The sequence below is a fragment of the Salmo trutta genome, unplaced genomic scaffold, assembly GCF_901001165.1.
Source record: "Salmo trutta unplaced genomic scaffold, fSalTru1.1, whole genome shotgun sequence".
NCBI lineage: Eukaryota > Metazoa > Chordata > Actinopteri > Salmoniformes > Salmonidae > Salmo > Salmo trutta.
In genome coordinates this window covers 725,904-742,352 of record NW_021822211.1, presented here as the reverse complement: position 1 = coordinate 742,352, position 16,449 = coordinate 725,904, and the positions used below count along the sequence as shown (strand labels likewise).

The 16,449-nt window shown below is 46.9% G+C and overlaps 2 protein-coding genes across 5 annotated transcripts; one reads left to right on the top strand and one right to left on the bottom strand.

The window, feature by feature from the left end:
- Nucleotides 1-1,189: 1,189 nt before the first annotated feature.
- Nucleotides 1,190-5,166, bottom strand: alg2 (ALG2 alpha-1,3/1,6-mannosyltransferase). The gene is made up of 5 exons (XM_029743142.1): nt 5,030-5,166; nt 4,462-4,633; nt 4,228-4,365; nt 3,898-4,065; nt 1,190-3,728 (listed from the first exon to the last, which is right to left on the bottom strand). Exons 2-5 carry the CDS (start codon nt 4,630-4,632, stop codon nt 2,982-2,984), a joined length of 1,224 nt encoding a protein of 407 aa, XP_029599002.1. The 5' UTR covers nt 4,633; nt 5,030-5,166; the 3' UTR covers nt 1,190-2,981.
- Nucleotides 5,167-5,471: 305 nt separating this feature from the next.
- Nucleotides 5,472-12,770, top strand: sec61b (SEC61 translocon subunit beta). 4 transcript variants are annotated; one of them, XR_003873233.1, is made up of 5 exons: nt 5,472-5,608; nt 6,256-6,353; nt 8,165-8,272; nt 12,134-12,511; nt 12,584-12,770. XR_003873233.1 is itself a non-coding variant. In XM_029743144.1 (4 exons), the coding sequence occupies exons 1-4, from the start codon at nt 5,606-5,608 to the stop codon at nt 12,219-12,221; spliced, it is 297 nt and encodes a 98-aa protein (XP_029599004.1). In that variant the 5' UTR covers nt 5,472-5,605; the 3' UTR covers nt 12,222-12,770. The 4 variants fall into 4 exon arrangements, 1 of the variants encoding a protein (XP_029599004.1); XR_003873234.1 differs by having other exon boundaries at nt 12,572-12,770; XR_003873232.1 differs by having other exon boundaries at nt 12,560-12,770.
- Nucleotides 12,771-16,449: the final 3,679 nt, after the last annotated feature.

Below are 16,449 nucleotides of genomic sequence, written 5' to 3'. Positions count from 1 at the left end.
AGTACACCCTGTGGATAGGCCAAGTACCCCCAGGTCCTAACCAGGGGTCCTAGTATCCCCCTGTGGATAGGCCAAGTACCCCCAGGTCCTAACCAGGGGTCCTAGTACCCCCTGTGGATAGGCCAAGTACCCCCAGGTCCTAACCAGGGGTCCTAGTATCCCCCTGTGGACAGGCCAAGTACCCCCAGGTCCTAACCAGGGGTCCTAGTACCCCCTGTGGATAGGCCAAGTACCCCCAGGTCCTAACCAGGGGTCCTAGTATCCCCCTGTGGATAGGCCAAGTACCCCCAGGTCCTAACCAGGGGTCCTAGTAGCCCCTGTGGATAGGCCAAGTAGCCCCTGTGGATAGGCCAAGTACCCTCTGTGGATAGGCCAAGTACCCCCTGTGGATAGGCCAAGTACCCCCAGGTCCTAACCAGGGGTCCTAGTACCCCCTGTGGATAGGCCAAGTACCCCCAGGTCCTAACCAGGGGTCCTAGTACCCCTTGTGGATAGGCCAAGTACCCCCAGGTCCTAACCAGGGGTCCTAGTACCCCCTGTAGATAGGCCAAGTACCACCTGTGGATAGGCCAAGTACCACCAGGTCCTAACCAGGGGTCCTAGTACCCCTTGTGGATAGGCCAAGTACCCCCAGGTCCTAACCAGGGGTCCTAGTACCCCCTGTGGATAGGCCAAGTATCCCCAGGTCCTAACCAGGGGTCCTAGTACCCCCTGTGGATAGGCCAAGTACCCCCTGTGGATAGGCCAAGTACCCCCAGGTCCTAACCAGGGGTCCTAGTACCCCCTGTGGATAGGCCAAGTACCCTCTGTGGATAGGCCAAGTACCCCCTGTGGATAGGCCAAGTACCCCCTGTGGTACCCCTGGTTGGGAACCACTGTCCTAGACAATAGACAAATTCAGCTGACTTTTGATAAGTGCACATTCCCTCTCTGAGTCAATCCTCATGACTTGTCTTCACTCTGGGTTGGAGGTGATGGTGAGATGTATAGGTGTGTGTTCTCTCAGGGCTCCAGCCCAGCAGTCTGTGACCAGGTGAAGGCTTGTAGTGATTAACTTGTTTGTGATTCCCTCATCATCTCCATTTAGCCCATGATTAACACCCAATCAGAAAGCACGATTAACACCCAATCAGAAAGCATGATTAACACCCAATCAGAAAGCATGATTAACATCCAATCAGAGAGCAGGTTTAAAAAAACAGAGTTCATCTTTAATGTTGTAATAATAAGGGTACACGCTCCCAAACTGCCAACAAAATGGATATACACACAAACTGATACATCTCACCTCCCCCTCCCCCCAGCACATAATTCACATCGATAAAAACCCAGCACACACACACACACCTATACATCTCTCCACCAACACCCCAATCTCTCCTGGTGTCTGTGTGTGGAATTAGAGCCTATTTAAAACCAACCCCGCGGTCTCATTAATGAATTAAGCCTGAGTGCCGGTGGCTCCTGGGCAGTGGTTATCACTGCAGCTCAGGACACATCGTGTCTCAATAACACAATTACACTACCCCCCCACAGGGCTCAGAGGAGGAGGGAGGGGAGGTGGGAAGGGATGAGGGGGGACTGACTGACTTGACGGCTTTGAGTGACAGACAGACAGGGAGACAGAAGAACAGTCCTCCTGTGTGTCCAGAAGCCTGATAGTCTCCTGCTTTAAATCACTGTGTTTATGAGCTGCGGAGAGCCCAGGTGGTGGATGGGGGGGGTCTCCCACCTCCTCAGCCCACCCTCCTCTCCCTGTGGCTCCAGTGTGTGTGTTCTCTCCCTGGTGGTTCCAGAGGGCCTCTTTATCTTCCCCTCCTAGCAGGGTCTCTAAATCACCGTGGTAACAGCCCTCATCTCCTGCTAATTCCTCTGCTCACTGAAACATTGACTGAACACACACACGCGTATTCACAAACACGCCCCTCTACTTTTCCGCTCCTCTCCTCTCTCGGTGGCATTGCATTTGCAGTGGGTAGATACGAGTTGGATTTGGAGTGTGTGTGCGTGTGTTGGATACCTGGCCTGATACACAACAGTCTGGTACAAAAGAGAAAAAGAAAGAACTTGACAACAAAACAAGCAGACTTGGTAAACTAGATATGTGTCCTCTGTTTTATTAAGACTTGAGGAATGTCAATAAGAGCGCTTCTAGAGGCCAGTAAGACTGACCAGCAGACAGCATGACCTTCTATACTGCGCACACACACACACACACACACACACACACATATATACACTCCTAATAACCAACACACAGTATCATCTCCTAATAACCCAGAGACAGACAGCAACAGCAATGTACAGGCCAAACATTCCCTCATTGTGAAAAGTAACTAAGGTCTGAAAGGACAGAGGAAGTGGCAAACATCCTGCTGATCGATCTGTGGCTGCCAACTGGCTAATGGCGCTCGGTGGCATGCGCAAACACACAGCAGCACGTCTATCACACTACAGATCCATCCTAGTGGTTTTGAAGCTCTTGTTCATTAAGCCCTTGGTCACCCCCTCACACACACACACACACACACACTTCTAGAACCAAGGGCCGATGCTGGTATTGTTACGAGAGGCCCCGGGGCAGTATGGGTAAAGTCGTTACTCTTTTGTTAATTGGAGCTGAGATTCCATCCCTCCATTCCCTCAGCAACCCCTCCTGGGGGAACAATAACTAATTGTCCAGAGCCCTCCTCAGTCAGTGCACCTCTACATTACACCCCCCTCCCCAGTCTGTCCTCCAGTCCTCAGTAACCGTATTTCATCCCTACATACCTAGCCCATCCACCTCTACCTGGCTACAGCTGCAGTAGGATGAAGTTGCACCAATGAGATGCTTATCTCAGGTCAGTTTTCCATTCTTTGGTTAGGATTTAGGCTGGGATTGAGAGAAGGTAAGCTGATCTAGATGTGTCTAAGGGCGACTTCTACCGAAAGCTGCTCCGCTAACACACCCCAGCCCAGTCTCTGCCCCAGTAGAGGTGTCACTGGGTCAGCCTGAGGATGTACCCGTGCAGCTGGTCTGAGAAGGCCTCCAGGGAGAACTTCTCCTGAACCCGCCTCCTGCCGGCCTGGCCCATGTCCCTGCGGAGCTGGGGGTCTCTGAACAGCTTCTCCATGGCCAGGGAGAAGGCCTCAGCCGTGGGCTCACACAGGAAGCCCGTCTCCCCGTCACCTACACTCTCCAGAGGCCCTCCAGACCTCACAGCAATGACGGGACAGCAGCAGTACATGGCCTCCACTGGCACTATCCCAAAGTGCTCTCTGCTGGGTGTGTAGAGAACACCTGCGCTGCCCCGCAACAGCGCCACCTTCTGGCTGTCTGAAGGAGAGCGCAGGAAGGTGACAGAGTCCTCTACTCCCAGCCGTGCTGCTAGCTCCTTCAGCTCAGCGTAGTGCTGGACGTTCTCAGCAACACGGCCGTCGTACCCCCCTGCCACCACCAGGTGGAGTCCTGCCTGGTCCCCCGGGGCGAGGCAGGTCTTCAGGGAGGAGAGGCCCTCCAGGGCCAGACCCAGGCTCTTCTTCCTCTCATAGCGGTTCAGAGACAGGAAGAGGCAGGACACGCCTTCAGGGATCAAGCCCCCCAGACCCTGCTCTAGCTGCTCCTCAGGGGGCCGGTCGAAGCTGTGTGTGTTGAGGGAGGGGTAGAGGACGTCAGTCTGGACCCCATCCAGGGTACGGAACGTCTCCCTGAAGACCCCTGCGGTGAAACAACTGTTCACCAGCACCTGGGACAAGAAACAAGAAGGATCAGTCAGTGATATCTCATCAACAAGGTCAGAGGAGAGAGATCAATTGGGAAAATCAAAACTAGTTTCCATTGAAATTAAATGAATGAAACTGTTGGTATTTTGTACTCTAAATAGAATCCTTCTTTCTCTGGTTCTATACTCTCACCGTATCAGCCATGCCAGTGGTGAGTTCCTCCAGTCTGTCTATGGGGGCGCGGTAGAGCTTTTTCAGAGCTGAGCCTCTCTGGGTCAGGAGCTGGTCTGGGAAATGACAGTAGAACAGAACCTTTTTCCTCTGACGAGACAACCTCAGGACTGGGATACACACGGACACCTGTAAGAGGAGAGACTAGGGTTGTATCTACTACAATCACAACTACAGAAAAGTCAAGGCAAAAAAGACCAGTGTGAAGGTGAGAGTCAACATGAAAAGGTAATGGACTGAGTTATGCTGAAGTGAAGAGAAAAAAAAATATGTTGACGGTGTGTCACCAACCTGATCACAGAAGACCACGTCGTACTCTGCTCCACTGAGGAAGACCAGGTAGAGAGCTACGTAGATCATCCTGAGGTAGGCACACAGGGCATGCAGGTACCCAAACACACTGGTGGGCAACCAGTCACCCACACACACCTGGAGATGACAAACAGGGTCAGATAGGAAAACAGTGCGAGTGTGTTTGTGTGTGTTATAACACTGTTATTAGATTACACTGTTATTGACACCCACCACGTTCAGGTCTGGGTCCAGTGTCTCTGAGAAGCAGTGTGTGGGGTCATGGTGGGCCGTCCAGATCTGAACACTGCAGCCGCGAGAGCGTAGAGCTACAGCTGCATCCACCACCAGCCTCTCTGCACCACCTATACCCAGGTCTGGGTGGAGAAACACCACCCGCACCATCCTGGAGGAGACAGACAACATGCTTAAAGAAGCCTGATGACACTGACAGGTTGACAGGTGCGTCATCAACACGGGGCTTGTTCAGAAGGTTCAGACAGTATTAATACATTCCATACAACGTTACAGAATGGAGGACATTATTGACATGGCAGAGAGGTGGATTGTTTAGTCTACAATGCCACAACCCATACAACGTTCTTCCGTTGAATTGGCTAAGCTCCATAACATCAGCTAACCGTGATGTTGTTGAAACAGACAATAGATATCTCTAGCCGACAGCTACACTAAACACAGTGAACATAGAGCTTATATCAACCTGAGAGTAGCCAGTATCACAGACCAGCTAGTCTGCATTCGTTACTAATTCAGTGTGGACGTTGTCTGTCATAAACGTTACCTTTCGCTCCTTGATAATGTAGTCTGTCCAACTTGTGTCCAGGAAACAGTGGTCAACTTATGAACACTAATATGCCACTCCGCCTATTAATCGACATGATGGCTCAAATGTTAAATTTATTTCCAACGGCAAACCCCCCTGTGTTGAACCAAAATGGCGTCAGATGCCACCCTCTGGCGCACGTCGCTTCCTATGAGACACGTCACCTCTCTCGGCACGCACACTTTTCATTTGCCTTTCGTTCAAACTCCAAAATTAGATTAAACAAATTAGATATTAAAGTACTTTTTTTTAAATAAATACCTTTTACCAGGAGATTATATATTAATCTATAATTTGTAATACATTGAATCCGTTAGATGTCAATTATGAGCTGTCTTGGTTCAGGCTTGACATAGGACACCTAAAATGGTCCTTCGTTCTGTAATCGTGTCCTTTTTAGACAAGCGTCATCTTTCTTGGGTTCCTTCTGAAGTTGTGGCGATTTGTGTACAGCACTGCAGCCCATTTGACGTGGACTTCAGTTAGAAGAACAGTTGAAGTTTTCTTTAGCTGAAATCCAAAGTGCAACTTAAAATGGTAAGAATTCTATTTTTCCAAATAAACTTTAACAATAGAATTTTTCCAAATGTATATTGTTGTACACCTCTAACGTGGCCTTACGTTAACTAGCTAGCTCTTATTCAATTTAGCTAGGCATAACAGATACATTCAATTAGCCTCTGTTAGCAAGCTAACCTAGTACAATTACAGGCATGATGTTATAGATTAGTCTTATTTGACATTGCTATTTTATATTATAATCATTCTTTACCGTCGAGGTGACAGGTTTAGAAGCCTTCTAAGGTAGCCAGTTAGCTAAAGTTAGGTTAGTTAGTATGATGATCCATGATCTATTTGTAGACGTGGCTATTTTTCGAATCAGCGAATCTTCATTATGTTATGTGTAAGACAGCCAGACTATCACAAACGATCATTGCAACGACATGATCATTTAGAAATTACATTTGAGTACGCTGTTCATGGCGCTTAAGGGTACTCATCGCTGGTAAAGAGGGCCTCTAGTAGTAGCTAGTGTGAACTCCTATATATTATGAGGAAGTTATTTGTGACTATCATTTCAGAGAACCCCACATCCAAAGTGGGTGAAATCCAATGGTTCCATTTCTGTTTTCTTCTGTAATCTTAGTATTTTGTGTGTTTTAATGTAACTGTCTCTTCCTCAGCCTGGACCAGCATCAAGTGCAACTAATGTCGGTGCAGGGAGCCGATCCCCCAGCAAGACAGTGGCCCCCCGCGCAGCAGGATCCACAGTCCGACAGAGGTAATAATAATCATTTATTACATTTCTATAATCTCAAAGCGCATCAAAAACAAAATACCAATACATCATCATGGTGCATGGCAGCAAGAGCCACACACAACCCCACCCAACGCAGAAGGATCTACAACAAACACCAAGACTCCAGTCAGACTCAAGACATTACATACTGTTACCCTTAACCACCCCCAAGCATCAACATTACCACCTAGGTCCAACCTATAACACATGAGTACATTACTAAAATAAACTACATTTTAGGTAGACTAGAGGATGTAAAATTATTTGGGACCCTCCCCTTCCCCCTGTCTCTCTGATGACACAATACTGCAGGGAGAGTGATGGTGTTTAGATATCCCTCTGTGAGTAGATACCACGAGATAGATGTTGGTGCTTTAGGCTTAATCAGTATGTAATCAGAGCCTCGCTGTCATCATCATCATTACCCATTACTACCTTATCCCTCATTCACTCATTACCTCATTTAGCCCCCTTTAATCTCAGCTGATGAATTGCTACATCAGGACTACTGGAGCTATTCTGAACACAAACTGCTGTAGTAGAGGGACTTGGGTACTGTAGTACTTCTACCTCAGACAGTAGTGTTTCCCCTACATTCATTTAGCAGCGGTAGCCCACTGCTGCTAACTTGTTGCCATGGCTGGGGGGGAAAAAATATAAAACAAATTATGTGTAAATCCAGGGGTCACATTTAGCTTTCAGAAATCTGCATTTTCAAAAAGTGGACGAACAAAGAATCAGCGTTTCTTTAACCCACTTCACCTGTTTCGTATTGAAAGTCGAGTGTTTTCTTTGGATTAGGGGTGTGCAACTAGTTTTACTTCACACAAAATGCATTGGTTCAACACATTCGGCAGAAAATCGTTTATCAGATGTCAACAGAAGTGCAACGCTATTTGGCTAGCAGCCACACGTAAATTGGCTTACAGTGAAAAAGCAAGGTATTTTTTGCAAAAACTATGCATGGCCATATTTCTAATGTTTATAGGAAATGTAGCTGGCTGGATTCTTTCTAATGCTTTGTTTTGAAGGTAATCTTGCATTTTAACTGGCTACTGGAGAAAAAACACACCGGAGAAAAGTATCCTACACATCAGTCAGAGCTGTCTGGTGATCCAATGACGAGAGCAAAGATATTTCATTAGAGTGGAGTGCAACCGAAGCACGAAAATGATTATTTTACATTGCTGATTTGGAGCGAACCCTGACTGAAGCAGGGACGAATTTACAATAAGCATTTAAGATCTGCGTTTACAAAATGAAACAATAAATATTTTTTCTGCATTTTTTTTGTTTTATTATTTTTGTGTAAATAAGAGAACCCAGAATCCTCCGTTAGCGCGACCCATGATATCTCTGCTGAGACGCACTTTTACATTTATGGTAATTGGCTCAATGACTGGAAGTCTATGGGAACAGCTAGCATGTCATTGCGTTACTGCTAGTAGCAATGCACCCCTCGCTACCCAAGCCACCACTGCTAGAATGAAATCCTGCGGGAAGCACTGGACAGTGTCTGTGATTTATGTCATTTCACACAATAATGTTATGGGTTCAGATGGCTTAGAACTGCAGTCACTGCAGAGGCAGTATTTCCTACAGCCTCTGTGTTTTTACATCTAACCATCTGAGACTCAGGCAGAAAAACCAGTCAAAACTGGAGCAAATGAAGGTTCATTGTTTCAGTGTGCAGGCAACTCTGTAAAGGTGCGACTGACAACCTCATGTAAATAGCTTGTCTCTTGTATATGATGTTATAGCTCACATGTTGTCTCGTATGTGTGATGTCACAGGAAAGCAACGAGCAGTGGCACACGCAGTGCAGGCAGGACCACAGCATCAGCGGGCGGCACAGGGGGCATGTGGCGCTTCTACACGGAGGACTCACCAGGACTCAAAGTGTGAGTGTATATACACACAACCATACACACTCACACAAAGGCACTAGGATTCCTTCAAATGCACACACACACATATGCATCTCACACACACACACACACACACACACACACAGAGTAGGTATGTACAGTGTTTATGAGGAAGAGCATGAATGTTTAATGGCAGTAAATGAGACTTGGGGGACTGAGGCTAAATGCTCATCAGACCCCAGGGTGTGTATGTTCCTGGAGCCCCCCGTCCCCTTACAGACACGTCAGTTCAGCTCCACACTGTTCCTAAACACTGTTCCTAAACACTGATCAACACTCCAGCTTTCTAAGTCTGGCTGCTTTCTGACTCCTGGTCACAGTTCTAGACTGAGACCACTACTGACAACGGTTAGCGATCTCCTCTACTCCACACAGTTCCAGTTGTCCTGCTGTAGTTACTGAGGGTGTTGCTCCTGTAGTCCAGGACAGACGGTTGTACGGTGGTGTGTATCGAGCGTGTGTGTGTTGAACGCTGGTCTCCGAGCTTCATTAAGATCTACTCAGAAAGGTCAAGTCAATTACAGCCTTCAGAGAGGAGGGGGGTGGGGTTGGTATGGTAACACTCTCTCCCCCTAGCTTTCCACTTCAGGGATGGCGCACCTCTTCTCATCAAATCCTCATCAATGAATGCAGAAACATAATAGGACCACATCTCTACTGGCTCCCAGGCAATGTTTCCCCTAGAATTGATCTAGATGGGGTGCAGAGGCACCCACATCTGCCAGAATGGAGATTTTCAATGAAAGCAATTTGACCAGTTGAGAGCAGAGGGTATCAGTGCTAGACAGTTATGGGAGGCCTGCCCCACCTCAGTAATGCTAGGAGAAACACTGGTCCCAGTTCAATGGTGGTAATTAAGCAATAAGCCACGACGGGGTGTGGATCATGGCCAATATACCGCGACTAAGGGCTGGTCTTACCTACGATGCAACGCGGAGTGCCTGGACACAGCCCTTAGCCATGATATATTGCCCATATACCACAAACCCTGAGGTGCCTTATTGCTATTATAGACGGGTTACCAATGTAATTAAAGCAGTAAAAATAAATGTTTTGTCATACCTGTGTTATACGTTCTGATACACCACGCCTGTCAGCCAATTAGCATTCAAGGCTCGAACCACCCAGTTTATAAGGCTGGTTTGAGCTCCATAACACGCGTGTAGGCTTACAGTATCTCAAACAGCAAATGCGTAGGCAACGGAAGGCAGGCTTCATCAGCACGTCACACACCAGTTTGCAATGAGCTGGAGACAGTATGCATTTTCAAAACATTTACTTAATTGTTTGAAACCTGAACGTTTTAATACATATGAGGCATGTTTTACCTTGCTTCAAAGTAGCCTAGTCAAAATCAGACCATATCTGTGGAGGCAATTCCCTTATATCAACGTTGTCCAGTAGCCAAAGACACAATCCTAGTCATATTATCAACCCATGTAGTTGTTATATATTAAATCTCCTCTCTACATTTCTACTGGAATATTTTCATCTGTCACATGAAACCGCTGCATTTGACAATGGTGTTCTCATGCTGATTGAATTCTGGAATGAACATTTGTGCGCAACCTACTGCCTTGTGTGCATTGCTGCGCTGTAGCCTATGTCTACTGGTTGTATGAGTTTGGGATCTATCTTTCCACAACTGTCTGGAAGAGTGTTTCTCCACAAGCTGACCAATAGAATGGGTAAACTAATAGATTGACAGGCTAGTGATGTTGCTGTTGGTTACTCGTCTTGTCTGAGGAAAGTCAGTGTGGACAGTTATTCTAACATCTTCAAAGTGCACATCAACATTAGGTAAGAAGGAGTGCACGTTGTTGCTCTGTTAATATGAATGACCATATTTTAAATGGGATTCCAGTCATTCTGAGCACCGTGGGTGGACGCCCTAATCCACTTACTCACCCAATGCATATGGGTCCAGTAAATTTCAAATGCTATCGGTCAAATGTTTCCTAATGGAAACCCTGTACAACGCTAAGTCCCAGGCTACTTCTCTCTCTCCTGCTCTCTCACTATATATACAAAAGTATGTGGACACCCCTTCAAATTAGGGGATTTGTCCAGCAGGCAGCCATGCTATCATAGACAGACATTGGCAGTAGAATGTCCTTACTGAAGAGCTCAGTGACTTTCAACGTGGCACTGTCATAGGATTCCACCTTTTCAACAAGTCAGTTCTTCAAATTTCTGCCCTGCTAGAGCTGCCCCGGTCAACTGTAAGGGCTGTTATTATGAAGTGGAAACGTCTAGGAGCAACAACGGCTCAGCCGCGAAGTGGTAGGCAACATAAGCTCACAGAACGGGACCACCGAGTGCTGAACCGCTTGCAACACTCACTACCGAGTTCCAAACTTCAGCACAATAACTGTTTCTCGAGAGCGTCATGAAATGGGTTTCCATGGCCGAATAGCCGCACACAACCCTAAGATCACCATGCGCTATGCCAAGTGTGGCTGGAGTGGTGTAAAACTCACCACTATTGGACTGGAGCAGTGGAAACGCCTTCTCTGGAGTGATGAATCACGCTTCGCCATCATCTGGCAGTCCAACAGACGAAATCTGGGTTTGGCGGATGCCAGGAGAATGCTACCTGCCCGAATGCATGATTCCAACTGTAAAGTTTGGTGGTGGAGGAATAATGGTCTCAGGCTGTTTTTCATGGTTTGGGCTAGGTCCCTTAGTTCCAGATGATGCAACAGGTCCCTTAGTTCCAGAGAAGGGAAGTCTTAACTTCCAGATGATGCAACAGTTTGAGGAAGGCACTTTCCTGTTTCAGCATGACCATAACCCCATGCACAAAGTGAGGTAGATACAAAAATTATTTTTCAAGATCAGTGTGGAAGAACTTACAGAGCCCTGACCTCAACCCCATCGAACTTCATTGGGATGAATTGGAACGCCTATTGTGAGCCAGGCCTAATCAACCAACATCATTGCCTGACCTGAATGGAAGCAAGTTCCCGCAGTAATTATTTTTTTCTTCCCATTATTTAACTAGACAAGTCAGTTAAGAACAAATTCTTATTTTAAATGACGGCCAAGGAACGGTGGGTTAACTGCCTTGTTCAGGGGCAGAACGACAGATTTGTACCTTGTCAGCTCGGGGATTTGAACTTGCAACCTTCCGGTTACTAGTCCAACGATCTAACCACTAGGCTTCCCTGCCACCCCGGCAGGCCAACATCTGGTGGAAAGCCTTCCCAGAAGAGTGGAGGCTGTTATAGCATCAAAGGAAGCGACCAACTCTTAATTTTCATGATATTGGAATGAGATGTTTGACGAAAAGGTGTCCACATACTTTTGGTCATGTAGTGTATAGCTCCACAAGTGCATACTGGAGAACCGTCAAACTCAACTCTGGACCTGGAAGCCAGTTCCACTGCATTTATTTCATTGTTCCCCTCTAATCAGGGACTGACTTTAGACCTGGCACACCAGGTGTGTGTAATTAATGATCAGGTAGCACAGAAGCAGCAGGCTCTGTACCTCGTAGGGTGAGAGTTGAATACCACTGCTGTAGAGGATTGGGACAGTTTGGGATTGTGCCACTGTTTTCCGTGTGTGTGTCGTCTCTCCTCTGTGTAGGGGTGGTAACCTGTGTGTGTCGTCTCTCCTCAGAGGTCCGGGTGGTAACCTGTGTGTGTTGTCTCTCCTCAGAGGTCCGGGTGGTAACCTCTGTGTGTGTGTGTGTGTGTGTGTGTGTGTGTGTGTGTGTGTGTGTGTGTGTGTGTCGTCTTTCCTCAGAGGTCCGGGTGGTAACCTGTGTGTGTGTGTCGTCTCTCCTCAGAGGTCCGGGTGGTAACCTGTGTGTGTGTCATCTCTCCTCAGAGGTCCAGTACCAGTGCTGGTGATGAGTTTGCTGTTCATCGCGTCGGTCTTCATGCTGCACATCTGGGGGAAGTACACCCGCTCCTAAACCCCGCCCCATGACCCTTCACCCTCAATCACTGACCCTGCGGCGCAGCTTCTTAACACATCAGACCTGGACCAAACAACCAACCAACCTGAATCCCCTACAACACTACTCGCCTGGCCCGGCGGGCGGTACAGCCCCAACCTGTCTGGTGTTCTCTCTGAGCAGGGCCGCAGTCCAGTGTCCAACTCCACCTGAACTGCAGACCAGCACCAGTGTGTTGACCCTGAGCACAGATCATCCAGGACTGAATCCTGACATGACTCCTACTCCTCTCCTACTGGCTGCTGTAGGTCCTATTGTAGGTCCTATTGTAGGTCCTATTGTAGGTCCTATTGTAGGTCCTATTGTAGGTCCTATTGTAGGTCCTATTGTAGGTCCTATTGATGACAATGGGGGATTCATCTCCAGTAAGGGTCGGGAACCTGGTCCCCTCATCAGGACTTCAGTCAGCATCTATATTTTTCAGCCTGAATTGGAACCTGTAGATGTTAACATCATTTGGACAACGTTTTTATTGTGATATTGTACAATAAATGGACTCAAACAGAATTTGTGTTGGATCTCCATATTAGCCTTTACACTGTCTGTAAAACTGCTTCATGCAAATTCCTGATCCTTGAGTGCCTCTCGGGATACGTTGTCTGCTGCCAATCATGGCCTCTAGTGTTGCACTATATTGGACCATGTCTCAGAACTCATGTACTGTACACTGCCTTTAGCAAAGTGGAGCTAATTTAGGGTGGATCAATCAAAATATCCATACCAGACAATTACATGGCACCGTATACCTTTTGTGCACATACTGTATGTACCAAGGGAAGGCTTAGGTTTCATAGGCATCTTTTATATTAGGCTTCTATTCATATGAGCTATTAATTGAAGCGTTACCCATGGTATGTGTATGTGACAGGTGGGTAGGTTTCCTGCCAGGTACAGGCTGTATCAGGTATGTTCAGGGGAGCACCAACCTTTTTCAAACTGCTCCTCAGGGACCCCCAGACATTTCACCATGTTGTAGCCCTGAACTAGCACACCTCATTAGTTAGTCAAGGGCTTGAGGATTAGCTGACGCCGGTGTGCTAGCTCTGGAACACTTCAAGGTATGGAAAGGCCTGGGGGTCCTTGAGGAGGAGTTTGACAAAGCTTGTCTTACACCAGGGTTTCCCAAACTTGGGCCTGGGGTCCCCCTGGGTGAACCTTTTAGTTTTCTGCTGGCCCAACACAGCTGACTCAAATAACCAACTCATCAAGCTTTAGTATTTGAATCTGCTGTGTTGTGCTGGGGCAAAAAATAATACATGGCCCCAGGGGGGCCCCAGGACCTAGTTTGGGAAACCTTGCCTGGGAAGCATTAGAATAGCATCAACCTAAGTCTCTCACACACACAGGAAAAGAGGATATACTGTAGGTCACTGTATAGTAACAATATAATAGCCATAAGCTATGGCTGACCATAAACGTGATATATTCAAAGTGGTCCGTACGGTCCATTACAACTGACTTTATTACAGTGGCGAAGAACCCTTCATCCTCCTCTACCTCTTTCTCTGGGAGGACAGGCTCATACTAATAGATGGAATGGTATTGACACACATTTGTATTAGATACCATTTCGTTCACTTAATTCCAGTCATTATTATGAGCTGTCCTCCCCTCACCAGCCTCCTGTGGAGAGGAGAATAAACATAATATGCTATTTAGAAGATGTTTTTCTCCAAAGATGTGCATTTAATTTGTTTATTTAACATACGGATGGTCCCGGTTATCAAACCCACTATCCTGGCTTTGCAAGTGCCTTGCTCTACCAAATGATCTGCAGAGGACTACACAGGAGAGGGAAATATAAAGTGACTGTGATCTCTCATCCTCTCTTCTCTTTGGTTCCTGTCATCCTCTCTTCTCTTTGGTTCCTCTCATCCTCTCTTCTCTGGTTCCTCTCCTCTCTCTTCTCTTTGGTTCCTCTCATCCTCTCTTCTCTTTGGTTCCTCTCATCCTCTCTCTTCTCTTTGGTTCCTCTCATCCTCTCTTTGGTTCCTCTCATTCTCTCTTCTCTTTGGTTCCTCTCATTCTCTCTTCTCTTTGGTTCCTCTCATTCTCTCTTCTCTTTGGTTCCTCTCCTCTCTCTTCTCTTTGGTTCCTCTCCTCTCTCTTCTCTTTGGTTCCTCTCATTCTCTCTTCTCTTTGGTACCTCTCATTCTCTCTTCTCTGGTTCCTCTCCTCTCTCTTCTCTTTGGTTCCTCTCCTCTCTCTTCTCTTTGGTTCCTCTCATTCTCTCTTCTCTTTGGTTCCTCTCATTCTCTCTCCTCTTTGGTTCCTCTCATTCTCTCTTCTCTTTGGTTCCTCTCATTCTCTCTTCTCTTTGGTTCCTCTCATCCTCTCTTCTCTTTGGTTCCTCTCCTCTCTCTTCTCTTTGGTTCCTCTCATTCTCTCTTCTCTTTGGTTCCTCTCATTCTCTCTCCTCTTTGGTTCCTCTCATTCTCTCTTCTCTTTGGTTCCTCTCATTCTCTCTTCTCTTTGGTTCCTCTCATTCTCTCTTCTCTTTGGTACCTCTCATTCTCTCTTCTCTTTGGTTCCTCTCATTCTCTCTTCTCTTTGGTTCCTCTCATTCTCTCTTCTCTTTGGTTCCGCTCATTCTCTCTTCTCTTTGGTTCCTCTCATCCTCTCCTCTCTCTTCTCTTTGGTTGTATTTGGTACCATTCCACCTATTCCGCTTCAGCCATTACCATGAGCCCCTCCCCAATTAAGTTCCACCAACCTCCTGTGGTGGCTTCATACACACGCTATATATTCACACTGAATAGGATGCTGTCTATCAACTCAAAGCTGTGAGATCTGTTGCTCTTTGCTCGAGACACTAATACTAACAGAACAGAAAGACCATGAGGACCACTCACTTCTAGAACAAAGACCACTCAACTCTCCAGGCACGCCAAGACTATGCACTCACACAAAAAAGACAGCTCACTCCCTCACACAAAGACCACTTACCACTAGGATGGCTGAAACCACTCGTACTATTTGTTGTGTGCAAGACAGATGGTACATTGGACTTGTGTTATGAATGTCGTCCTACCAGAGGAAGCTGGTGGGAGGAGACATAGGAGGACGGGTTCATTGTAATGGCTGCAATGGGAATAAATGGTTTCCATGTTTGTGTTTGATACCGTTCCGTTGATTCCATTCCAGCCATTACAATGAGCCCTTCCTCCTATAGCTGCTCCCACCAGCCTCCACTGAGTCCTACCTAGTTAGTCATATCTGTCATGTCTGTGCCTGTGAGTCTGGTGATTGTCTTCTCTTGATAGAGAGAGAGGTCTTGGTTAGCCAGGTGTCCATTCGGTCTCTGCTTCTTTATTCTCATTCTCAGCTAGACGAGGTCTTGCTCTGCCTGCTGCAGTGACATTACCAGCCTGAAGGGGGCGCTCCAGACTACTGTGTGAACCTCGGTCACGGGAGGGAGACAGAAGGAGCCGTCTCTCCGCTCCTCACAGAGCTCTGCTACTGTAGAAGTCTTGCCACTGGGCACACACTGGTTGAATCAACATTGTTTACACATAATTTCAATGAAATTACGTTGAACCAACATGTAATCAACGTTCAATTGAGTCTATTTAGAGTCAATCATCCCATATTGCATTCCTGCTATTAACTTCTCATAAATCAAATCAAATTTATTTATATAGCCCTTCGTACATCAGCTGAAATCTCAAAGTGCTGTACAGAAACCCAGCCTAAAACCCCAAACAGCAAGCAATGCATGTGAAAGAAGCACGGTGGCTAGGAAAAACTCCCTAGGAAAAACTCCCTAGAAAGGCCAAAAACCTAGGAAGAAACCTAGAGAGGAACCAGGCTATGAGGGGTGGCCAGTCCTCTTCTGGCTGTGCCGGGTGGATATTATAACAGAACATGGTCAAGATGTTAAAATGTTCATAAATGACCAGCATGGTCAAATAATAATAATCATAGTAGTTGTCGAGGGTGCAACAAGCACGTCCGGTGAACAGGTCAGGGTTCCATAGCCGCAGGCAGAACAGTTGAAACTGGAGCAGCAGCATGGCCAGGTGGACTGGGGACAGCAAGGAGTCATCATGCCAGGTAGTCCTGAGGCATGGTCCTAGGGCTCAGGTCCTCCGAGAGAAAGAAAGAAAGAGAGAATTAGAGAGAGCATATTTAAATTCACACAGGACACCGGATAAGACAAGAGAATACTCCAGATGTAACAGACTGA